Source organism: Megalops cyprinoides, chromosome 8 (assembly GCF_013368585.1).
Source record: "Megalops cyprinoides isolate fMegCyp1 chromosome 8, fMegCyp1.pri, whole genome shotgun sequence".
Classification (NCBI taxonomy): domain Eukaryota; kingdom Metazoa; phylum Chordata; class Actinopteri; order Elopiformes; family Megalopidae; genus Megalops; species Megalops cyprinoides.
The window spans coordinates 20,098,043-20,124,475 of NC_050590.1; the positions used below are offsets into that span (position 1 = coordinate 20,098,043).

At 37.8% G+C, this 26,433-nt stretch overlaps 1 protein-coding gene across 1 annotated transcript; it reads left to right on the plus strand.

Moving 5' to 3' along the window:
- The first annotated feature begins 3,536 nt into the window (after positions 1 to 3,536).
- On the plus strand, positions 3,537 to 20,961 carry LOC118782164 (myosin light chain kinase 3-like). Its single transcript, XM_036535451.1, has 13 exons — positions 3,537 to 4,228; positions 8,158 to 8,254; positions 9,446 to 9,686; positions 10,849 to 11,333; positions 11,569 to 11,674; positions 12,893 to 12,986; positions 13,926 to 14,035; positions 15,229 to 15,370; positions 15,517 to 15,587; positions 16,825 to 16,953; positions 18,615 to 18,767; positions 20,140 to 20,275; positions 20,708 to 20,961. Exons 1-13 carry the CDS (start codon positions 3,671 to 3,673, stop codon positions 20,780 to 20,782), a joined length of 2,397 nt encoding a protein of 798 aa, XP_036391344.1. The 5' UTR covers positions 3,537 to 3,670; the 3' UTR covers positions 20,783 to 20,961.
- Positions 20,962 to 26,433: the final 5,472 nt, after the last annotated feature.

Below are 26,433 nucleotides of genomic sequence, written 5' to 3' on the forward strand. Positions count from 1 at the left end.
AAGGAAACCTTGTGCATCGTCCAGATGTTCTGTGAATGTTTTAGGAGGAACCTGTGTGTCATCATGTCCTAGCATGATGGCTGCGAGCAGGGGCGTAGGGACCGGGGGGATGGGGGGGACACGCCCCCCCCCCCCATATTTTTTAAGTACTGGGATTACGTATACAGACATAAAATTCATAGCAAGTTGTGTCGTCCCCCTCCGCCTCCCCCAATATCAAACTCTCTCCTATGCCCTTGGCTGCGAGTTCTTAGATTGGTGTAAAGAATATTATTATACATAGAACCCACAATATCAGTGGTAAATGCATACCATTTTTGCCATAGCTTAAATGTTCTAAGTCGAATATATGCAGTTCAGCAAACAACAGAAGAAAATCCCTTTTTGTGTCGTTTACATTCTTTTCCTGTAATGCGCTAAACTTTGTTTAGTGCTTGTAGTGAAGGGCGAGAGCAGTCACCCCACCCAGCCTCAAACCCAGGTCTACAGGGTACTAAACATGCAACTTTGACCATGACGCCAAAGAGCCAGGCTCTTTGGTATGGCAGTCAGAGCGCATACTCAACCGTAATGACAACACTCTGTCACACTGCCCTCCCCTTTGGGAAGCGCACCCATGCACTTCACGCACCATGGCATCCCTCACACATTCCCCTGCTGTACTTCTCCCATCCCAGGGTGCCCCACCCGTGCTTCACCCATCTCTGGGGTCCCTCACACCATGCTTCACCCATCTCTGGGGTCCCTCACACACTAGGGTCAACCGAACCTGGGGGTCCCTCATACGGCTCTCACACCGGGCACGCCTAACACCATTTGTAGCCTGTCTCTTTGGCGTTGTGGTCAAAGTGGCATGGTTGGTACCCCGTAGACCCGGGTTTGAGGCCGATTGGGGTGACTGCTCTCGCCCTTCGCTACAGTGCTAAATCCAACCAGTCATAACAGGACTCTCAGCTAAAAAGCTGATTATACACTATTTATGTTTGGAAATAAAGGCATCTTCTATTGTATAAAACTGTCTTAAAGTCAGTAACTGGTGAAATTGAGGGAACTACTTTTGTCAGTTGGTTTTACATATAGGGTGGTGCAATTTTTTTGCATAGATAATATAAATGCTGATTATGGTTTAGCGTACCAGAGAACTTTCACCTGCCATTGACAATATGGTTGAGGAAAGTTATGAGGTTGGACCTTCTAAAACAAGCCAGCTACTGATGAGGCTGGTGCATTTGTATAATTTTTATATATATCCCCAGAGTTCTTAAGAGTTCTTAACAGTTCCATCTGTATCTATGTAAATTCAAGGAAACACAGAGTTGAGATAAATTTACAAAGATACGTAGACAAGTAGGCTATTTGTAAATTTTTCCAAGCTTGCAATCTGATTAATAAACTTGGTGTTTCAGCTGTTATTCATGATAACAGCATAGCTAGCTGTGGATTGAGAAATGCCTCATCACCTTATGTATTACTCCACAATCAATAACAAAATGTCATTCACTAAAATACAAAGTAACTTTACGTTCACACCGGGAGCGGCAAGAGCGTCAAAATTCGCTCTGGCTGCCCTGCCAACAACACTGTCGAAGAAGTGGACGTTCTGAGGTGGATGAAACAGGCGGCTAAAAGTTAATTCGGAATGCTTAGTCTTGCAAACATTATTTAAAGGGGCCGCAAAGCAAACAAACATGTCAATCGGTATCTTTGTGCCGACTGACCACAAGTAGGATATAAGTTAACCTCATGAAATCTTTCAAACGTGAAGGTAAGAAATCGGTCGATGAAGGAAAAAGTGAACAATTATAATTACATGTTTGGTAACAAAATGAACTAACAAAATAAACTATTTAAAAGCCATTTGTGTGGTGTGACTTTTGTGTTAACGCTAAGTACTAAGTCAAATTTCAACATGCAATTTATAGGACACTTTTACTAGCCTTGGTCTTTAATATTAACGTTAATTTGTGTGTAGCCTATCAACCTCTCCTCCATTGTGCTTGGGAACTAATGTTTGGTAGGAACAAAAGTTTACACGGTTGTGTTCTCTAGAATTGTCTAGAGCTGAGCACTTCTAAATTCCGATTGGTTGCCACCGAACCGTGTCATAGCTAATTACCATTGTTGCCCCGACTTCAAGTTTATTCTGACACCCACGCCGCCCAAGACGCGCCGGCAACGGTCATGCCACTGCTCACCGCCGAGAGACGCGGGCTCAAATAGAAAATGAATGACTTCCAGTCGCTTTGACGCTCTCGTCGCTCACGGTGTGAACGTAGGGTAACAGTCATTGGCATAGTTACATAGTAACACTTGATACAGAGCACTGATTTTGAACAAAATATCATCACACTTACTTCACTAACTGCAGTTTGTATTCATGATAAATGCTAAACTGTAATATATAAAATATATAATATAAAAAATATAAACTGTGTATATATCTTTCTAGCTATACACTTTTTCTTCGCCAACCACAGCCAACAAAGTGACATTTCTGAATAAGAAAAATCATCTCTTTGGAATTTACAAGGCTATGTATAGTTACTTACCATTGCTGTCAAGCTCTCTTTGACTGTATGGGGCTGAGCAAACCAATGAATTAACTTGTGTGGCCTGAGGATTGTCCAGGCAGTGGGTGAAACTATGATCCTCTGCAGTTTCCCAACCAGAGATCAAAAAGGTGCTGTCTGGGTCTGGTAAAATGTTGCTGTTAAGTAAGCATAGCTAAGTTATTGTTTCTATGACTAATAAATGTCAATTAAGACTACTAGTAATAAAACGTAAAAAAAAAATAGCAAAACTACATAAAACATAGATTGTCTTCCATTTTAGCATTTGTGTATATGTAATTGTATGTATGTTCCATGGTTATGTCACTTTAAAAGCATGCCACAGAATAAATATAAACTGTAGAAAACATTTCAAAAATTGGTTGTTTTTAAAGAACAGTGGTATTTAGCTATTACATTATTTTGTTCTACCTGTGAAAGAACGGAAGGACAGAATACAAGGACTAAAAATTAAAAATAAGTGGCTCTGTTCAAAACAAATGAGTGTGATCAAAATTCTAATTCTGTTGCTTGCTAAGTGGTTAGTTGTCATAGTCACCGAATCTGCAGATCCAGTGACTGCCTACTTCAGCAGTAGCCAAAGATGAAATGAAACTGTTAGAATAAGCTTGGAACACTAGTGCAGCTCCCTGGGTCATCAACCTTTTCATTGCACAACAACTTTCTTTGCCCTGGCAGATGGCAGCAGATTTCAAAATGTCATTCCTTGCATGCTTGCCAATCAACAACATCTTTTGAAATGAATTTAAATGTTTTGGTGACGTCAAGTGAGCACAGGGACTTGGCTGCCAGAGAGACTGGTAGGTCATATAAAAAACTTTGTGAGGGAGAGGAGGGGAAGCAACAAGTACAGAGATAACATATCCAGGCTGAGGTGTTTATTTAAGTGGTGTCATGTCTCTGGCACATACAGACAAAGGGATCCACAGAACAGTTTTCCTGTGATAAGAACACTATCTCCTTAGAAGCCTGGAGAAATGAATTCTCACTAAAATAGAAAGCGATTCATGGTGTGGATGGAGTGAGGAGGGATTAGTGAATATCCCCTGCCTACTTCAGTTTCACGTCATACTTTATCTACCAGATAACTTCCTGGAACAATGAGCAAACAAGTGACCCTGGCCACTTGTATTGCCAGGATGTATGAAGGAGGCAAACTGGACAATGCAGGGGCCTCAGGAGCAGGATCTCTGGTCAAGAAACCCGCCAACACCTTGCTGAACAGCCTGAGTGGCTTGGAGGTGAAGCTGAATCTCCTCGATGCAAGAGTTGACCAAATAGCCAGAAACCAGGAAGAGGTCCTGAAGAAGTTAGACTTAGTCTGCCAGGGTCTGGGAAGCCTGGAGAGAGATGTGTCCACTTTGAAACAGGAAAGGGACTCCTCCGACACTGTTGGAGGACACAGAGGTGACGACCTGGCCTCATTTTCAGAGATCAAAGCCTTGTATAGTGAAACGGTGGAAATACTACAGACCCTGCAGCAGGAAGGTATAAGGCAACGGGAAAAGCTTGCGGGCATTGAGAGCTCTGTCTCCACCATGGACAAAGTCCTGGGATACATAGGCAATATCTTCCAGAACTCTAAGATAGTGAAGTATATCCTCCAAGGCATTGTGCCCTGGAGGAAAGGGAGCCTTCTAGAGAGTGAAGACAATGAGGTTAGTGCACAATGAGAACTCTCATACCACATACTCCATACACCCACATGCTCATAAGTACTTAACAGTGAGGCAACCAAGTGAAAGCAGAGATTATTATTGGTCTCGTGTCCTTGTTTAAATAGTTATTATTTCCATGTTGTGGGCTCAACACCCATCCTCTAATCGTGTAGATTATTTGTTTAATTGTCAAGCAGCTTTTGTTTTTAGGCAAGTGGTGCTAATGAGTCATTGATGAGTCACAATCCAATAAATGTCTGCAAATTAATTCAGTTTAAATTAATGAATGTTTTCACGCAAACAATTTCACTGCAAAGGGTTTGATTACGTAAGACATTAACAACATTTATATTAATTCTAATGCGACTAACAGACTTTTTTGTTGGTCAGATACAAGAAATTATAATTTAATTTAAGTCTTTGCATTTTGTGTGATCACAAATGCAAAACCAAACTCTGTAAAATAGTTTCTTCCAGGCTTTTATTTACATTTAACAATTCTGATTAAGATTGCCTTTTGATTTAATCACTGATATTTTGTTCATCTGAAAAACGAAACAATCACATGAAAGACTAATGTAGAAGCAATCACATTTATTTTGCCTTCATGGTAAGTTGTTTTTCTGACAGTAACAAAAATATTTAATTTATAATACCAGAGAAAACACAGATGGCTATAATGCTGCCAAACATTTGCAGAAACACCTGGAAATTATTTTTCTAAATGTATTTACTCCCTGATATATTTATATGCATATTCAGTATTGAATCACAGTAGTGTTACCCGACTTCCATGCCGTGAAGTGTTCTGATAATCTAGTTTTCTTTTCAGGGATGTGAATTCTCCCACTTAGTCTGTTTATTGTGAATAAATCTGTATCTTAGCAAGCTGTGGTCCAAATAATAGGTCTTCAGTTATACAGTGTCAAAATAGCTCTTACTGCACATATACCAGAGGAGAGGCATATGTAAGAAATACTATGGATTTATCTTCATATAGCACAATAAAAGCAGAGGAGAAAAAGAATAAAAATAATACATATTGATAAAATAACATGATAACATTTATCATATAAAAATAAAACACTAATAAGACAAACTTAACAAACTTAACAAAATACATACATACATAGATGCACTAAGCATTTCATGTGTTGTTCTCAAAGACAATTGGGAAGCATTATACAAAACTGAAACTATGCTAAAGTATGCTCTATACCTGTATACCTTTAAGTTCAGCTTGATGCTTATTTATTGCAGAACTATGTGCTATGTCTATGTGATTGGTGTTCTCGTTACTCCTGTGAAATATATTTACATTTACATTTATACATTTGGCAGGCGCTTTTATCCAAAGCGACTTACAAGTGAGATACAATACAAGCAAAAACCATATAGAGTTAACAATATTAGAAGCACTGCATGATGAGATGCAGACGATATATATATATATATATATATATATATATATATATATATATATATATAATACATTTGCTCTGGAGACGCACATTGGTTATGTATGTAAATAAATAAATTGAAAAAGAATATAAAAAGGTATGAAAAGGTAAGAATCTGGTATGGGGTATACCAAACTCTGAGCATCAGTGTGAACAATTAAGGGTGTATTTGCAGAGCCCTAAAGTGCTAATCTAACAAAGAACCAAATGTGGTAGCACTTTACAGTAAGGTTTAAATATGCCTATGTTCAGCACATACTTCATTTACACTGTTGTTATTTTCAGACACTCCTATCCAGAGCAACTTGTGCATCTAAAGTGGCATGAAAAGCTGCACAGGAAGTGTCAGTACCAAACATAGTGCTGAGATCCCAAATGCATGCCTATATTGACATATAAGCACAAAGCAATGTATAGAACCTAAGGACTTTATCATTCTAAATATGATGTAACACATACCACAAGCATGCAATTAAACCCTCAATAGCAATAAATACTTCAGAAACAAGACGCTGTTGCTCTGTAACTACATTGTAGATAATAGGGAAATCAGCTTAACAATTTCCTTAACTTCAGAAGTGTAAAAAATTAAGCATTATTGTATGTTACTAATCAATGTGTACATAAGCTACATGAATGTGGCCATGCTGTGCAACAGCATCTAATGTTTCTTACTTCTTTGTTACATCTGTAGTTATCATGCTGTGTAATAACATTTTTTATTACCTTATTGTTTTACCATGCTCTGATCTGGAAGCAGAATCTTTCGCTGTTTCGCTGTATACAATTATTAATAACAAGTACAATTTTTATGCATTACAGTGATGGCAAGAGTTTTAGTATAGAAGATGCTGAACCAATGGGAAAATGTTAATTAATGATATTTCTTCATGTAGAAATTTAGCATGATGGGGGCAGGCTGTGTAAGTCTGTCTAAGGTTGACAGTGCCAAAATCAAAGAACCTTGAGTCCTCTCCAGTACATGAGGTTATACAGTTATACTGTGATTTCAAAGATATACTGTTGCAATTGTTGATATTATCATTGGGTGTGTTCCATCAAGGCAGTATGAGTGGTTGAAGAAGACCTGCTGAACTGTGTGTGCTCCATACCAAACTAAATAGCATAGGGGGTGTGATTAACACTTGTATTGTCCCTGAAAGCAAAAGAACAAGTAAGAGATAGAAACAAACAGCCTATGTAAGAATACCCTGGATGGACTGCTCATTATGATACAGGGATACATGGAACACATGTATCCTCTATCCTGTGATAAAGGCATACAGGCCTACATTGAATCATGTAGAGTATACAAGCTGAACCAAACAGTACTTCTGTGAGTAACAGTGACAGTAATGTACCTTCAATCCACAGCTCAAGGCCCCTAGCAGTGCTGCTAAACTTAAAAACCAAGTCATGCAGTATCAAGGTGTCAAGGACATGTATGTTTTGCAGAGTGGGATTGCAGCTATAATAAGGTAGTATGCACTATGGGAGAAGAATGATGAGAAGAATTCCTCAGAAGGACATGAGTAGAGCTACAATCCTATACTTCAGCCCCAACATAGGGTCCGAGGGCATATGGAATTAGATACAGATGTGTCTATGATGGCACAATAATGAGTTAAAGTGGCAGCAATATTAATGAAACTCCAAACTGATTGGGGTGTGGAATACTAGGGCAAGTGTTTTGGTTCAGATGATGAAACGCAGGCATGGTCATACTCTGTCATCCCTTACATACTGTATACTCAATTTCAGTGGTTGGCCTTTTGGCATGTCTCCATGTATCTGACATAATTTTGAACCTAAAATTTTCAGCTTATCTGAGCAGAGGCTGAAATGCACATATTCGGAAATGCTGGCCTGATCATGTGCACTAGAACTCCAGTATTGAACACATCACTAAAACACAACTTATTTAAATATCAGCTTACAAATTTGTTCCTGTCATTCAGAGGACAAATTGCAAATAATTATTTGCTTCTTTCCTTCAGCTTTACCTGTTTTCTCTTCCAGGATGCTTGCTGTAAAGGGCACATTTCTTCTTCAGTGGATGTAATACTCATTTGCAAAACATGCGGTCATGTGTACCACCACCTATTGCAGTGGACTGTGGACTGCTGAATGGCCACATGCTTTTTTTCATTCACAAATACACTGAAGTACTGTTTAACAAGTTAATTTACTTAGTGTTGTTCAATCTTCAACCACCTGTAGTGAGCCAACTGATCTAGCTCAATGAATTGTCAGTTATACCATTTAAATCATTTTCCATCCAGTCTGTTGGAAAATTATTTCATGCATATGAATTCCAGCATGCTGTAAAGCTTTATGGAAAAAGTGTTTATGATAGAAAGCCCATACAACACAGTGTTGGCATTTGCAGAGTTGTAAGGTAAAAAAACAAGGATCAACCTATTTTGCCTTTATTTGATGTGGATGCAATTTAAATATATTTTTCAACAGATAAAGGACAATTCGGAAGACAAAATTGTGAAACCAAAGGTGAACATTTGCAATCAAGGAACCCAGGTTGAGGATGAATTCAATGAAGCTGCTGAAGGTGAGCAAAGCCTTGCATGACTGTCTTTTTATTGGAACAGATGTGGAAAGGTTGCCAATTTGTATTTGTTAAAATCCACTCACATGCACTTGTAAATGGCACACTCAGCCAGACGCTCATCTTGAGTGCAAGCTGAGTCCTACAGCCTTGGGTCAATTTGAGCTGTGTTATCAGCCAGCCATGACTGTGACTCCACAATGGTGGAAACAATTGGCTTTCTTACAGAGATAAAGGTGGGTTTGTTAGTAGGTCTTTTTCATCACTTAGCTCTCAGGCACCTGCAACTTGTCAGTTGCCTGTGAGCTGCTCACATGATGTCAGTGGAACCATGCCTACCCTCCAATCAGTGCATACTTCACAAAAAAGAAACTGTCAGACTTTTAGTGTGAAAAATAGCCATTGGCTGTGTATGAGTGTATCAGAGGATTGCACTCATCTCACTTCAGTGCTCGTATGTGAGTACAGAGGTCGTTGTGGTGAGACAATGTGCAACAAGTGATTCCAGATCAGATCATACAGAAAGAGGAAAGTATTTCAAATCCATTTACCAAAGATCCAATAATTTTTTTCCAATTAATTTTTGAGTAAATAAATAAGTAAATAAATAGGTTCACAGTAGCTGTAGTGTGTGCAGTGTCTGCAGGCCTTCTTTTCTTTTTCATTTCTGATCTATTGGTCTTTTGTTCAGCACCTTATTAATATGGAATATGCATTCAGCTTTGATAAAATACATTAGGCTCCACATTGTCCTAGAACTGTTTACCCAATAGTCAATCTCATTGACTAGTTTTACAGCATGTGGCCTCAAGCATGAATGCAATCCTACAATTATATCTTTGCACTTCTAAATTGATAAAATCTTATATTATGTATTTGCAGACCCACATATTCACTCATGATGGAGTCTAAAATTCTCTATAAATGAATGAAGCAGGATATGTGCCACAGACATAACTGTGGGAAACACAATGCCACTCTATCAGTATACTTTATATTAATGTTTTAAAGGAGAAAAGCATTTTCTCTCTGTTATTAAATATTGCATGCTGTCTATACCCATATGACACTATGCTTCAGAGGAGCCCAGGGAGGCAGTATGGAGTGAGATCCATGTCCCTGCAGCTCCATCTCCCTGTCAGTCCAGCCCTTCAACATTCACCATGGCTATCATCCCTCTGGATGTCCCAGCAGCCCAGGGGGATGTATTGTGCCCTGCAAGCTGCGATGCTGGAAACAAAGCCCCCCGCAAACCAAAGGAGGTCACCCTCAGCAGCAGAGAACCCACCCGAACACAAACCTTTGCCAAAGATGCCCAGGACATTGGGGTGGGCACAGAGGACCTGGATAGGACACTGCAGAAACAGGCCCAGGAGGGAAGCGCATGCATGGCTGTGCCAGTTAGGGAGGCTGAGGGTGTTGTCATGGAAATAATGTAAGTGGATCAACAGGAGACTGTGTTTTCCAATACAGAGAGGTAGAAGACACATCTACAGTGCTTTATACCACACAGGAGGAGAAGCATGCATATTATTGCATCAAATGCCGCATACACTGTACACCATGTATCCTCATCTGCCCCATACACTAAACACACTGTCCCCTCAAATGCCCTGTACACAGTCATTGCTCTCGACAGCTCTGAATAAGCTCTGAATAACTGTGCAGAATATTACCCATTGCTTCTTTTCGTTTACCTAGGAAAATTTTCACAGAAAATGCTGCTTCCCTTATATATAAGAACACTTTTTGCATGTTACATTGACGTGATCAGCTGGACAGGGCTCGAAAAAGCACTAGAATAAAATTGAAGTTCTCCATTTGACTTGAATTGAGCAGCTGGCAAGTCATAGTCCAGATGACAATAATTCAAGGTAGGCTTTTAGGAAAGAAAAAAGCCATATTTCACAAAGCAATATCTTTCGTAAAATTACAAAGAATTCATTTCTTATTTACTATTGAGCAATCATGATTACTTTGGGTTAGATTTTAAACAGAGAAGTGTGTCTTTTTCAAATGGCCTTGCTATGGTCTGCATTTTGCCTATGCCTTCATTAAGCCTTTTCCTAGAATCCAAACTGGGCAGATGTTGTTTCCTCCCGAACATACCTATTGCACACAGAACCGTTACTCCCTGCTATCTACATGTGTCCATTTTCTTGTGTCCCCCATGACATTTAATTGAGACTTTATGTGGATACATATCATCACTCAATTAATATGGATTATGTAAAAAGAATGCTACACACCAATAGAGCCCAATCTTGGTCCTCATAGGTGCCAGCCCAGCCTATTTCTGTCTCACCCAAAGACTTGGTATAATTCATATCTGCTCTGAATGAACCAATATGATCACTCCTCCAACTTCATCAGTTTTTTTAATCTTGGAATTTAATTGGAAAACCTGGTTGGACAGTACCTCTCTATTTAACTCAGTGTTTTAGTCTGTGTGAATGGTGAATAGGCAATGATGAATAGGCATTAACCACACTAAAGCACTAACTTTACATAAGCTCCTGAATTGAACAATGTAGCAAACACCATTTACAGTATGTAATACAGTTATAAAGATGTACAATATTTTGGGTCTCTGATAGGTTGGAGAGGGACCAGGACATCAGTGAAGAGCAGGGGACAGAGAAAAGGGAAGAGCATCAAGAATCCCTCAAAAGCATCACACTCCTCTCTGAGGATAAGAACACCCACACCAAAGATGTTCTGCCAGCAGTGAGCCCACAGGGCTCTGTCACCAATGTAATACAGGTTCACAAAGATAGCATGAAGCCAGCCAGTCAACCAGAACAACCACAGTCAGAATCAGAACCAAAGTCTCCACATGAACCAGACCAGAGCCCCAATGAAAGAGATCAGCCACCAGCTCTATTCCAAAACAAGCAGGTCCAGTCAGGACCATATGACATAGCACGAGCCAAAGCTATTGATTCTGAGGAGCAGCCTGAGCAGAAGGCTGCTGGAGACAATGAGAAACAAGCTGGCCTTGAGGTGCCATCATCTGTAAGCTCAACAAACTCTACTTCAGGAACTCAGTTGAAATCTCCAGAGATGCAGCTGTTAGTTATTGGTGAGTGTCATTCCATGTCCTCCACTTTATTATTTTCCTTGAAATAATAACAGTCATCTTTATTATTTTTAGCCAGTGTTGGCATCAAAGGCAAATGATTCTGAACTGTACGGCTGGAAGATTCATTGTCAGCACACCATGACCCACCAGTTATCCAGTCCATTCAGGCACCCTTCCACACAGCTAAACAGAGACAGCAAGCAAGATCAATTGTTTGGTCCTTCTCATTTTTCAGATGATTGCCCACCCATGCCAGCCCCCTTTGAGCACCGCATTGTGAGCGCCAAACAGGTTCCAATAGGCTCATATTACGCTGTGAAGACAAATGAAGTGTTGGGAGGGTGAGTACTGTTGGTCTTCATTCGCTCTTATTTCTATCAGTAAGGAATGGCGCATCTCCAAAATATCTACTGCAGTGACTGATATAGTGAATTAAGACCTGACTTTTAGATGCTGATTGATGCATGATGGTAAAGAAAAACTTTTTTTTTTTTTGGGGGGGGGGGGGGGGGGTGCAGAGTATAACTGTCATAAATCAACTCACACCAAGCTGAACTACTTTACGAAGATTATAAATTCCACAAAATGTTTCCATTCTGGACACATGGTATTGATAAATCACTCTCTCTCGGGTGCTGATACATTTTATGAATCATTTTGTGGAGATCAGACTGTCCTGAGCAATTTTGTTAAGGGCCACCTATTTTTAGTTGACAGCTTCACAACACAAGAAAATTCTGTGCCAGTATCTGTTCATTTTCATCCACTGACACCAATGATGTAGATAACGCTCAAAGGGCAATGGTAGCATTCTGTTCCAGAATTATCAAATAAGCAGGCAAACACAGACCTCCACAGCGGTGTGATATTCTATATTCACTGCGAGGGACACATTTCATGAAGAGGCTGTGCTGAACAACTGGCGAGAGAGTCACAGCTAATCCCCTGCTGTGTCCACAAATAAAAGCACTGGCTTGTTGTCTATGTATCGTGAGCAAGGTTTATTTTTGCAAAGCGTTAAGAGGGTCCATTTGCAGATCTTTCTTTAGTTGGCTGTGTCTCTTTCAAGGAGGGCACACTATCATGTCTTAAAGAGATCTGATAAATAAACTATATGAGTGTGATTAACAGTATCCTGTTGATGAAACTGTTGGAATGTGTACGCAAAGTCACCCATATCCAAAATCCTGATGTTGGCTGACATAGGAAAAATCTCAAAGGCATGTCAGCATGAAAGCACTTGGAGAAGGCAAATGTGTACACCTGTGGTCTTCATGGGCCTGCAGTCTTGCTGGTTGCTTCTTTATATGTCTAGATTTTCAAGATCAAGGGAAATGGGCAGAGAAATTGAAAAAAATTACACAGTCCTTTAACTCTATGACATCCATTTGAGGACTATTTAGAAACTTCTAAGCCCCTAGACTGGAGGCACACTCTACAAAATCTGTTCTTGTTTGCAAAACATATGCAAGATTTAATTAGATAAAAGTGAAAGACAATGAGATGAATAAGAAGTTTCTCCACTACATTTCAGAAATTGAATGTATGTTTCTGTTCAGGGGCCGCTTTGGCCAGGTCCACAAGTGTGCGGAGCTTTCATCGGGATTGACACTGGCTGCCAAGATTATTAAAGTGAAAGGCATAAAGGACAGGGTGAGTTTGTGTGGGAGGGGAGTCTTCTTCTGGTTTCTGTGATGTTGATTTACATGCCTCTGCATGCACATTTCTCTTAAGGAAAATTCCCTCGCAATGACAAATTTTGACTGCAGATGGATAATGAGCATTTCCCCTGTTCGCTTTGTCTGCCACATTTGCCATCCTTGAATCAGGTTCAAAACTCTCGCACCACTGTGTGGTGCAGATTCTGTCAAATTATGTTAGTCAAAAAAACTGCATGTGATTGTTGTCCTGTTTCCTGATTCCTTCCTCCAAGCAGGAGTCTGCATAATCTTTTAAGGTCTTTTAAGGGTCAGCGATAGGGAAAATGTTTCCAGTGGAACACAGTTGCAAAATGGGAATCTAGTTTGTCATAAATCTCCCAGCATTAGATATTTATGACTTCCACAGGCACCACCTGTTGTAAGCTAAGATACTGAAACACATTTCTGCCATACTTGGCAGCTTGCTTCAGCAAGCTTAAGAGTAAGGTAGGACACTGCACTGCAAAAGTTTAACAAGTGCTTGATGTGTACTTCAAAGGATGGAATGCTTTCATGATAATTTGTGAATATAATCATCAATCAGATATTTAATAGCTTTCTCTAAAGCAGCTGTTTGATCTGGCTTGTCTTCTCCAATTTAAAAATAGATCCATTTTTTAATCTTCTCTTGTAATTAATGACCATTTTCTTCTTTATTTTTTGTCTATTTTTCTATTTTACTGTTGTTTTTCCTTTTGAAATCTGTGTGTAAAATTAGAACACTGTACTCATATTCTCAAAGTAATTGCTTTGCAACAGCAACTAGAAAGCATACCCTGTAACACCATCAGTTGCACTAAAATATGGCTTGATGTGTCATTTTGCTTTCATTCTAATTTTCATTAACTGAATAACATTTTTTTTTACATTTTCTTACATTGCAACAATTCAGGATGAAGTGAAGAATGAAATTGGTGTCATGAACCAATTAAACCATGTCAATTTGATCCAGCTCTACGATGCCTTTGAGTCTCGATCCAACCTCACCCTTATCATGGAGTAGTAAGTTCACATCTTACTTTACCTGGTTTGACAGCTTTCTCATACACTATACGATTGGAGTGAGCATCTGTCAGAGTGAAGTTTCTCCAAATACTTAATTGAAAAAAAGGGAAACACTTTCCTGTTGTTCTGCTTTTCCTGTTATGAACATAACCATTAGCAAATACAAAAAAAATAATGTTTTAAGAACATATTTTAGACAGTATATATTTTAGCTCAATAAATATGTTTAAAATAGGTAACTTATTGCTGTTTTGGTATATTGTAATATGTTTATGATTGGTCTTAATATATTATAATTGTATTTGCAGCATATTCTCAGGAGGAACAGAATATTTCTGAATACACTGAAATTTATTTAATTTCCGTATGGGTAATATGACCTAGTAGCATTGCACTGGACCCTATGTGAAAAAGAGTGTGTGTGAAGCAGGAGCTTTGGGATTTTTGCATTGCTGTTTTTGGGGTTTTTTGAGTTTTCTGAGTTACCCACTTGCAGTAATACAGAATACTGAGAAACATAATTTCATGTTGCAGACTATAGTTCAATACAGGAACTGCATCACCAAGCTCAAAGACATCATTTGTCCAAATGTGAAATCAAACATCTTTCAACTTTTTCACATCTAGGGGACACATTAGATGGCATTAGACTAGAATTTGAATGCTATATGTGAAAGACATTTGACCATGCATAAAAGAAGTCCTTGGAACAACCGTTTCATTGTGAGATAATTTACCTGAAAATGCTATGAGACATAATTTCCAAAGGGTTTTGAATAGAAATTTATAGTACCACCTACAGTATTTGTGATTGTTATTTTTGCTCAACGTCTTTAAAAGTGGCTCTCCTAGCTTAGACCTTGCATTAAAATCTACTTCCCATCTGCTTTTAGCAGTACACCTCTGACCAACAAATCACTCATTTTTCAAGTTGAAAATGAAAGCTTGCAGGATCCAGTTATGCAGCATTTTGAAGTGAAAAAAGTCCAAATATTTTTTCATGTCCTTACTGTAATTTAAAACTCCAGCAATGATTATCTGTTGTATTTTATGTCCACAATGTGAGAATATGAGTTTTTATAGTTACAAAACAAGCATTTTCATCAGACTACTATATTAAATGACTGGGTTTTTACATGATGGAAATTTTTCTAGGAATGTTTAACTTGAAATAATTTATTGTTTTTTAGTGTGGAAGGCGGGGAGCTATTTGACCGTATCATTGATGAGAATTACCAATTGACAGAGCTGGATGCCATTGTGTTTACAAGACAAATCTGTGAGGGAGTGCAGTACCTACACCAGCAATACATTCTCCATTTAGACCTCAAGGTATGTGGTGGTCTTATTTATATAGTTTCATTATGTCTTTACCTTTAACATGCATCAAAGATATCAATTAGATTTTATCAATATCTCTTACCATACCTCCACACACTTTGTGAAGTATCTAATTTCTTACTCTTTCTTTTTCACAGCCAGAAAATATTTTGTGTGTGAACAACACAGGAAATCAAATAAAGATAATTGACTTTGGACTGGCAAGAAAGTAGGTGTCCAGAACAACAACCCTCAAGTTTTTAGAAACTTTATTTGGATGTGTGTGTGTGTGTGTGTGTGTGTGTGTGTGTGTGTGTGTATGTGCATGTTTGCCTGTGTGTGTGCGTGCGCGTGTACATGCATCTGTGTGTGTTTGTCTTGTCAGGGTGGTGTCCAGTTTCCACTGTATTTCTATCATGCTCTGTTGGTTTGATCCAGGTGTGTGAAGGTTAAACTGCAGATGAGGGCTCTGTTCCTGTCAGGGCCAGGATAATTATAACCTCAATTTAGGATGAAGTCTTTCATCATGGTGTCATAGTCTCATGGTGCTGAATGCTCTTTTTCAATGACAGTTGGCTGTGGCATACTACTGCTGGTGCAATAACTTTATTCCATCTCTGGTACTTCAGACCAGCAGATGGCACTCTTGTACCTGGAGTCTTATGTTGTTGACCCTGTTTACACTTTATCTGGAGCCTCTAAGCTGTAATGACTGTAATGTCTGTAATGGCTAATAATTCTTCATTGTTTATTGTCAGAAAATACAAATCTTTAATTTAAACAACACATTTTGCCTAGAAAATTTTTTGCCTTAAACATATATATTACCAACAATGTCTGTACTCATAAGAAAAAATGTACGTTACTTGCTAATCACCTACTGAAATTATTCATTGCAAAAGCCTCTCTCTCTTCCCCTCACCCTCTAATCAATCTGAGCTGTCAAACTGGCAACATCAACATAGACATTCAGAGATGATGGCATATTTTCAGAATTTTGAGTATAACATTCTGACAGATAAACTGATAATGCATGCTTATAATTATGACAATGATGTAATTGTTTTCAGTATCCTTTATAATATCCTAAAATGCAAATTGTACTATCATTGCACTGGGGCATCAGATGTCCACATGGTCTAGAGGAAAGACTGCCCTACAATTGCTCAATAACACTTTGAACAGCAACCTTGATTTCTGAGGACCAACTAACCTATCTCTACCAGGTTTTATGACTCTGGAAACAGGAAACAGTGGTGAAATTGCTTCTGTCTAGATGTGTATTGGTTGTAATGTGTTGCTTAATGCTTAGGTAGAAAATAAAACAGAATAAAACCAGAAAATCTTTTATAACCCCATCGCAATATTACAGTACAAAGTGACTTTACTGTATGTTTACATTTGCACAACTGGTTTGAGTACAGCTGAACTCAACAATCAAATAATAATTTGTATTTTTCCCTCAGGTACAGGCCACGAGAGAAGCTAAAGGTGAACTTCGGCACCCCAGAATTCCTGGCCCCTGAAGTCGTCAATTATGACTTTGTTTCATTCCCAACAGATATGTGGAGTGTAGGAGTCATCACATACATGCTGTGAGTGTCCCTGCACCTGCACTGGATTTTGACAACCTGCATGGGGAAGTTATGATTATATAATGTAGACTCATTGTATCTTCAATACTCTCTCTGTTCCTATTCACACTACATATTGCACCCTGGCTTGCAGCTTTCTGTAAACAAGAGATTCATGCAACTGACATGGAAAAGAAGCTTTCAGAAATATAAACCCAGACTGACAAAAAAGATGGAAAATGTTTTTTTTTTTTCTCTCTCTCTCTCCCCCCCCCCTCAAATCATATTGTTTTATAGTGGCGGCTGAGGGGGAAAAAGAACAAACAAGATCATAACACATGTTATTTATTTCTGGCCATTTCAAGGTCAAGGCTAATTTCGACCAAAGGGTTATTTTTTCATATATAGAAATTTTATAAAATATTATCACTTTCATTTTTGCATTTTTTGCAAACACTACAGAAAGTCCTTAATGTTACCCATTGTTTATGTTTATGTTTCATCTCACAGTTTAAATACAATATATTCTAAACATAAACAATTGTTTTTAGCCAAAAGATTGAATAAGCACCCAACATCCATTTGAGAGAGGCAAAAAAAAGGGAGAGAGAGGTCTTAGATAAAACATGGATACAACACAACATTGGGATTATTAAAGGGCAAAGGTCTTTTTCAGTAAGTGATGAGAAATTGAAAGCATCCAGTGTGCTCTCTGCGCAGGCAGGCTTTCATACTCAGTAACAAACCAAATAATGTTTCTCTCTGGTGACTCAGTCCCATGCAAACAAATAAATAACATGTCATTCACAATCCTCACTGTCCCTCTTTGGTCTCGACTACATTTTGGAGTGCCTCAATGCCTTAGCCCTAGATGAACTGCTGTCCCACATTGACTGCAGTCTTTCTCAGACTTGGACTGATTCAATTAAACCTAATAACTTGACAGCTGTTGCTGGAGCTTTAGAACTCACCCAGAAAGAGAGTACATACTTATCAGATGGACTAAAGAGCTGGTGTCAGTCCTAAAATAGTAACTGATTTTTATGTATTCATCTTTTTATTTTAAGGAAGTCATGTGAGTCAAATTTACAAAAACAAATCTTGTTGCCCTGATATAAATGTTGCCCTCATCTGTATACTAACATTTGTGGGCCAGAATTAGTATCACATTCAGTTGTGTGGTAAATGGCCAATGTGACTTTCAGAGCTGTGAACTAGTAGTTCTTTCAGACCAATGTATTTCGCAGAATGTTATGCCGTGTCTTCCAGTCTCAGGCAGAGAGGTTCAAGTTAATCACATTGTGGTTTGTCCTTACCTTTGACTACCAACTCATTCAACAAAGTTTTTACACACTTTGCAGTAATCTTAGTTAATGACAAATCCATGGGGTGTATTTAGAGGACACAGTGATCAAAGTGCAATATTTGATACAGTATATCAAGCCAAAGTTGCTTTTTTCCACCTTACTTTTCTTCAGCATTGTTTGTGCTTTCCATCTGCATCTGAAAGTTTCATTTATACCACTTAAATGGGGTCTATATTGTCTAATTATAAAAGTCAAATAGAAAGACAAACTGCAATACATAATGATGAAATAGCTCCCTTTATCATAAACTAACCATTTTAATGTGACATCAGGGATGAAGTTAACCATCCTGCCCTCGTTTCTCCTCTGTGTCAGTCTTAGTGGTCTGTCTCCCTTCCTTGGGGACAATGACACAGAAACAATGAATAACATCCTGCACTGCAACTGGGACTTTGATGCAGAGGCATTTGAGAGTGTGTCTGAGGAGGCCAAGGATTTCATTTCCAGGCTGCTCATCCCAGAAAAATGGTATTTCACTTCTCATCTCCTATTCTAGCTAACACAAAACTACCAATATTGTCAACAGAAATGTAAAAAAAGAAATACTATATTTTTGTTATACGCAGACAGCACTGTGTTCTACAACTGACAGAAGACAAAGACAGGCTTGATATCTTGTCTGCAGTATGGATTGAATTTAATGCAGCATGTTCTACTTTTGCTTCTGTGTTTATACAGGTATTGTTTGCTCTTACTTTTCTTGTATACATGCTATTCAAAATACTTCCCCATTATGAGTTTTCTCATAGTCAAACTAATGAAAACTGATAATTTTAAATGCAACATTTCATATTCAGGATGTATGATACACAGAAAGAGTTGCTATGCTCAGTTATTAAAATCAAATGTCTTTTTGTTGTTGCTTTGACCTTGTTTCTCATTTAAATATTTATATAAGATATGAAAGAGCTGTGTATGGTAAGAGGATAGAAAAAAAAAACTACAGGAGCAATAAAAGCAATCCTGCAAAAAAATGAACAGACAGTTTAGTGTAATTCTGGGCTTTTTCTGTGTTTCATTCAGAGTGTGCTGTCATGCATGCTGACTGTGTGCCTCCACACGGTGCTGTTTATGGCTCAGCTGCCGGGAAACTGCAGCAAAGCAACAAGGGAGATGGCACTGCCATCTTTGTAAATGCACGGTTCTTTTATTTAGAAAGGGCTGAATCTGTCATTTAATGGTATGTAATTTATAATTGCGTACTGCGTGACGTATGCAACTACTTGCCAGACGTTGTTTCCATGCTAAATAGAATGCATGTGGCTGTGAGTCATGTCTAATTGTGGAGGATGCATTCTCCCCTCTCTACTTCAAGGCTTTGTTTCTTGTATCGGCGTTTTAGAGGTGAACGATGATGCAGTGCTAACATAAGGTCATTGAAAGGGCATGCCGGAAGGAGGCTGTTCCTACTTCTTTTTTTATTTGCATGCTATAGATGACTTTGCTCAGAGTGCAAGTAATTGTCTACAATTTATGTATCGCAAGAACAATGCACAGGTCTGCTGTGTCTGTGTCAAATAAGGGATTTTAACCCACAACACTCTCCAGTCTCATGTCTGTACTGCTTCCATAGACCCATTGTCTCCCTGTTGTATCATGGGGTATGGGTTGTTTACTCCTCACTGCTGCATGTTGGTAATGTTATTTTTTTGCTTACATTTATTCTTCACTGCTAACATTTTCCTCATTCTATTCCATAGCATAGAATTCTTCCTCATTTTTAAAAAATCCCTTACCTTCTTTCATTGCAGTGACACATAGAGGATTTTTTTCTTGCTATAGCACATAGCAAGTGTAATTTGACACCTGATTGTATGGTTTTCACTTGTGACCATAACAGCAGCCGCCTAAGTGCAACTGGGTGCATGAAGCACAGCTGGCTGAATAATCTTGAGGAAAAAGCCAAGATGCGGCGAGTTCGACTTAAGTCCCAACTGCGCTTACAACGCTACCTGGCTGCTCATCGCCAGTGGAAGGTGAGGAACCACTTTCATGGGTCATAGTCAGAATGACATGTAAAATAGTGTATGCCAGCCCGCTATTTGTGTGTGTGTGTGTGTGTGTGTGTGTGTGTGTGTGTGTGTGTGTGTGTGTCTGTGTCTGTATGTTTGTGTTCACGTGCAGACTTAATCCTAATCGAAACACCAACATTAAATAAAAAAGTTATAACTGATCCAGGGGTCAGTTTTGGGGATATACACCAAAAGCATTATAGTACTTTTATGACAGTGAAAGGGAAATGGCTTTAAATGTATTACAAATGTTCAAATATAAACTGCACTGTACATTTATAGTCCTTAAAACTCTTTTAATATGCCAATTGTTTTACATTGTGTTTTCTTTGTATAGTTTGCTTACATGTGGTAGTTGTGATCACAATAAATCTGAACCTGTATGTATTTCCACAGAAACACTTCCTTGCTGTGGCTGCAGCAAACAGGTTGAAGAGGTTTCGCCAGAGTCACTCGGTCAAACCAGCATAACTGGGCTGTCAGATCAAAAATGTGAAATGGTACCTCATTCAAGCCTGCCTCCCTCATTTGTGCTGTAGATGTGTACCTTTCACATGCCATTAATGTGCTGTTACAACTTTTCAAAAAAAAAAATCTGTTTGTCTTGTATCCATGTATTAAGGTTCTGTAGAAGAAATCACAGCACTAATCACCACCATACTGTGGAGCACACTGAGGGCAGTGTGTACTAATGTTCCACATGTTGTGAGAACCAGTCAAGTATCTTGGGAATAAAAACCAAGTATTAAATTGCTTGAAAGTAATGCTCTTCCAGGGATAGGCCTCGCCCTGTATGAATTGGCATGGGAGGACATAATCTGAGAATTTTTTCTAGTTTTGTTGCTAATAATATAGCTGTGACCATAAGTGTGGTGTGTCATGACAATTCTCATTAAATTCATAGCTAGTGCAAATCCTCCCTTTTCACACTGGTTCTTCCACAATCCAGCTTGCCAACTTATGAGTGTAATGTATTTTTTTCTTTTTTAGTAGTTTATTTTTCTTTGGTAATGACAGTGAAGGAGATCTCATTTGCAAATTTTGTGTAATGATATAACCTACTGACAGATTAGAAGCGCACACTGGCAAATGATTGAAGTATTGCACAAGTATATCTGGTTATCTCTCGTCAAATTATGGCTTCCAAAGTAACTCAAATATGGTACCTTGTACACTGTGGTCCCCGTGGAGAGAACTGACTGGTTCTTGAAACAAATATCACAATTTTTAAGATCAGGAAAAATTCGTTCAATCAGTTCAATCTCAGAGAGTGGGGAATACTACACAGTTTGCCAACATGGTGGCTATAACGGTTTTATGATGTTAGCACAGACCCTACAATATCAGCAACTCTGAGTCAGTGGCATGTGTTTTAGAGGTAGCCGTTATAGACCAAAACAGTACTAGGGGTGTTTTTGTGTTGTGAACATAAAATTAAAACTGATGTGCCATAGAGTGTTTGGCATACTAAGTAGATCTCATCAGTATAGTCCCTGTGATATCATGTTGTGGTCTCAGATCAAAACATAGCCCAGATGGCAAAAATCAATCTGGCTACTGTAGTTTATGTCCACTTCACCTACTGCATAGTGCAGAAGAATACACCACTTTATGTTTTGTTTATGCTTGTTGCTCTGATGTGTAGGTTGTTACTGTGTGCAAAATGTCACATGCTGTATAAGCCATCTATTTTGAGCAATTCTTCATGCTAAAATCTTAATATGGAATACATACATACATACATATCTTTATATAGCCTCCATCTGAAATTGAGAAATGAATTGTGTCACTGTATTTTGAAAGAGTTTTCAACACAATTGTGCAAAAATTGAAATGCAAAACTGAGGTCGCACTGCAAACCTGAGCATACAGTCCAAATAACAGACAGATTGTCTTACCTTCTGTGAAGGCTGCTTACTCACATTTGATGCCATAATTCACAGCTTCATTGTACATTTCTTAAACATATTCAGGATGCTCTGCTTTTACATAAGCAAATTAAACAGGTACTGCAAAATTTGAATTTCATTTGGATTTTTTTTTTGTCAAATTCTATTTTCACACCCAAGAATCACAATAAAAAATCAATCTCTTGCTTCACTGAGCATAATTTTAATATCATATCAGCACACACATGTAAGCATGCAGACACACAAATTAAAAATTCAGTCCTAGGATCATTCCTACATATTTATAAACACAATATTAAGTGAAACAGTTGAACATATTTTAAGTAAATGTATAATTTCTTTTAAACTTTCACTTAAAAATTATATCTGCATCATTGGTCAGCTGTAAGAGGTATCAAAACACAAAAATATATATTTGTCTATCCACCATAAAAATGCCCTGATTTCTCAAACTGCAATGAAACGGAGCATATCTGAAAGTATCTTGCAAAAAGGGGGGTTTGGGGACATGTGTGCAAAATTACATTCTGTCATGACTGAAAATTCTACTGCACCTTAAATGGATGAAAACCACAGCCATAAACCTGATAGAAAACCAACTATAAATAACTGATTTCTCTTATATTCTTCATAATATTGTTTGACGCCCTCATCAAAATGTACTTTGTTGCTTAGAAGACATTACTAACTTTCTTTCTGGAACATAAAATTAGATATCCTTGAGCAACAACTAACATTTCAAAGGAGACAACAGTAACAGAGTGAGTCAGACAGCAATTGAGTGAACCAACAATACAACTGCAGTCTTTGCAATTCCCTTACTTTTGTATAGGTGCATAGGTCAAAAGAATTTCAGCTATTATTACCGAAAAAAGATCCTCACTGAGTTTTTTTCTGTATTAAAGAAGAGGCCACTCCCTTTATCAGAGGACAGTGATGTTCTCCTGACAACTTGTCTAACAAAACCATGTGAGACTTGCTGTACTGACACATCACAGAGATATAGACAATCTCAGAAGCTGTTTTTGAAATATTAGCATTCATATTTTAATAATGATTGAGTGATATACATTCTCAAATTGCAAAGGAAGGTCATTAATGTTGTGGAGTGAAAGAAGACCTGCAGTGTGGCACTAAGATCTGCATCATATACATATATATATATATATATATATATATATATATATATATATATATATATATATATATATATAAATATATTCATCATTATAGTCTTATGTTTGTGGCAGTGTCTTTTGATTTTTGTGCTGCTTTTTACTGCTCCACAGAAAACCCTTACCTACATGGTAAGAACAAGTAAAATATTATAGTTCATTAAAATGATAAATCCAGACCAATTACAGACATACTGTCTTGAAAATCTATGTTGATACATTTGCATTACACTCTTATCCAGAGTGACTTCCAGCACAAGAGAACATACAATATGTGAAGGCCATTATACGTTTGTATACATTCTGAAAAATGAAATGACACAATAAGTTTAAAAAGGCTGTAGACCAGTCATTTTTTTTCCAAAACACCAACGCTGTTCAACACTCACTTTCATCTGTGTGTAACCATGGTTACCTCCTAGAAATTAAAATGCCTGACCTGCACCTTTCAATGAAGTAAAATGCATCCATTAAATCAGCACCAGACGGAGGGGCAGCAAACAAATTATAAAAAAGTTCATTCATTATATCTGTCTGAGTCAAACCAGTCTACATATGTGACTCAGTGGAAAATCAAAGCACTCATTTCTGAGAGAAACACTGAGCTAATGTTCAGAGGAAAATAGAAGAGAACAACATTAGTAAATGGAGACTCAATCTGTCCACTGCCCTATAATTCTAAGAATCATATTGGTCCCTGTTCTCATCTTTAACCATCCACCATCTGTATGTGGAACCATCATTATTTGTTGGTCATGTATCTGAACAACCCCTACAGTACAGTTCATAGCTTTTGAAAGAGATTCATAACACTGGGTGAACATGCCAACCTATTGCTGACTTTGATGTTTGTGCTCAAATGGAAACACCTATACAGTGTAAACCCCTACTGACTATTATGAAAAGGTGTCTTAGGAAAATATCTTCAGAGAGAGATTTGTCCTGTGAAGCTAGATTTCCATTATAATTGAACTTTGAAGTTCTTATACTGTTTATTTTAAGCAGACATGGCATTGTGTCTATGGAAGATCAAACTTGCCCAAATGCCAGGAGAAAAAAAAACAAAAGTAGTAAATACATCAATACAAATACATCAATTTCCATCATCGCCCCCCAGTGGTGGAATGAACTCCCCACCACCCTGAGAACTACTCCTTCACTCCAATCCTTCAGACGTGGACTGAAGACACACCTCTTCAGACTCTACCTGGACTGACACCCTTGCCATTTTGACCTTGTAACTTTGACCTTGTAAATCGTAGATTCCTGACTTGTACTTGAAGCTCTATCTCTTACCTTGTATTGTGCACGTTTTTGCATAGGTGGTATAGTGGTACTTTATTGTCCCTGTGATTGTATTCGATAGATCAGATTAGTTCTGGCTCGCTACACTGACCTTGCACTCAGCTTTAGCACTATCTGCATTGTATGACCTGTACACATCTTGCCCTTATGCCTGTTTGCCTAAATGCACTTTTGTACGTTGCTTTGGATAAAAGCGTCTGCTAAATGAATAAATGTAAATGTAGATGTAAATTAATAAATTAATGTCAGCAGTACAAGATCAAGCAAAATTACAGGTCTCCACAACACACACTCCTCCTCTCCTCTTTTCCCTAATTGCAAGCAGAGGGCTCTCTTTTATGCTGTGGCTGTTATTCCCTTCCCCTGGAGCAGGAAGCTGACACAAATAGCAGCATTTCCACCACACCCCAATTCCACCTACCGATGTTTCCATTTTGTTCTCTATTCCAACATGTCTTGGAAGATACACTCTCACAGTGACTATTAGAAGCATAATTTTAGTTTAGCATTTTTGCAAAGAAATTACAGCTCTCCCAAAAAAGTCACTTTGACTACTTCTGTACAAGAAATTACATTTTGTTCTTGTTTTGATCAACTACTTTATGTTAAATATGAGTTTGTTAAATCATCAACCTTTTCTAAATAGGAAAACACATGCTGGTATACTCATATGTTATCATTTGATTGCTATATCTTTGCCAAGGTCAGCAAGAAAGAAAAACAGCCACAAGAGAGTTAAATAAATTAGTTACATTAAAACATCTGTTGAGGCATATGACAAAATTTCTTCACACCTAATCCCTTGAATCTCAGAGATTACTGTTTAACAGAATATTTGCTACAATTATCCAGTGTAGTTACGGACTACACTGGATAATATACGGTCTATAAGTGGAACTTTCCAGCCATGCTGCTGTCCTCTATCATCATAGAATTAATTGGCCCGATCACCTATACTGATACATTTATTTCACAACACTTTACATTCTCTTTAAAAAATTTTGATAGACAAAATGTTTCAATTAATGGCTTTCAGAAAAATGAATTGACTTGGATGTTGGAGTTCAACAGTACTGAAAAGGATTTTTATGGTGTGGTCAAAAGTACCAAATGTGAGCAGTGCACACAATGAAAACCCACTAAGGTACTTTAGAGTACTTTAGGTACTTTCGAGGTACTTTAAGGATGATACTCATAATGAGGTCATTGAGGACATGAGGACCTCACTACCTTTATTATTATGTAAACTTTAAAATATATAAATGCATATGCTTATCCTTCTCGTATATACCACCAACCGATCATGAAATTTCAATTGCTTATATATAAAAAATTAAAACTGTGATGCTCAGTCAATATGATATAATGTCCTCATTGAATAATATTAGGATGGTTTTTGATGTTGTTGTTCATTAATCTTAGTTTTATATATATATATATATATGAAGTATTTGTTATCTGTCATGTTGACCTTCATTTTGTAAAGCACAAAAAAATCTTCCCTTTCATTTGCATCTCACTTTAGTAAAAGATTTGAAGGATTTTCATGTGTGGAGGAGAATTAAGAATTTAAATTTAACTAATTATTATTTTTTTAATTATACTTCTTTGAAAAGCATACAACATGATACTGAAGGCCAACTTTTTACAATGAGCGGTTGTGGTTCATTATTTATGATATATATATATATATATATATATATATTTTTTTTTTTTTTTTTTTTTTTTTTCA

What these genes read in the sequence shown, in the direction of transcription:
- LOC118782164 (XM_036535451.1), top strand. Translation starts at nt 3,671, where the DNA reads ATGAGCAAACAAGTGACCCTGGCCACTTGTATTGCCAGGATGTATGAA. An exon ending in GGAGTCATCACATACATGCT is followed by an intron (nt 16,954 to 18,614) that starts GTGAGTGTCCCT and finishes CCTCTGTGTCAG; the next exon opens with TCTTAGTGGTCTGTCTCCCT. An exon ending in CTGCTCATCCCAGAAAAATG is followed by an intron (nt 18,768 to 20,139) that starts GTATTTCACTTC and finishes TGACCATAACAG; the next exon opens with CAGCCGCCTAAGTGCAACTG.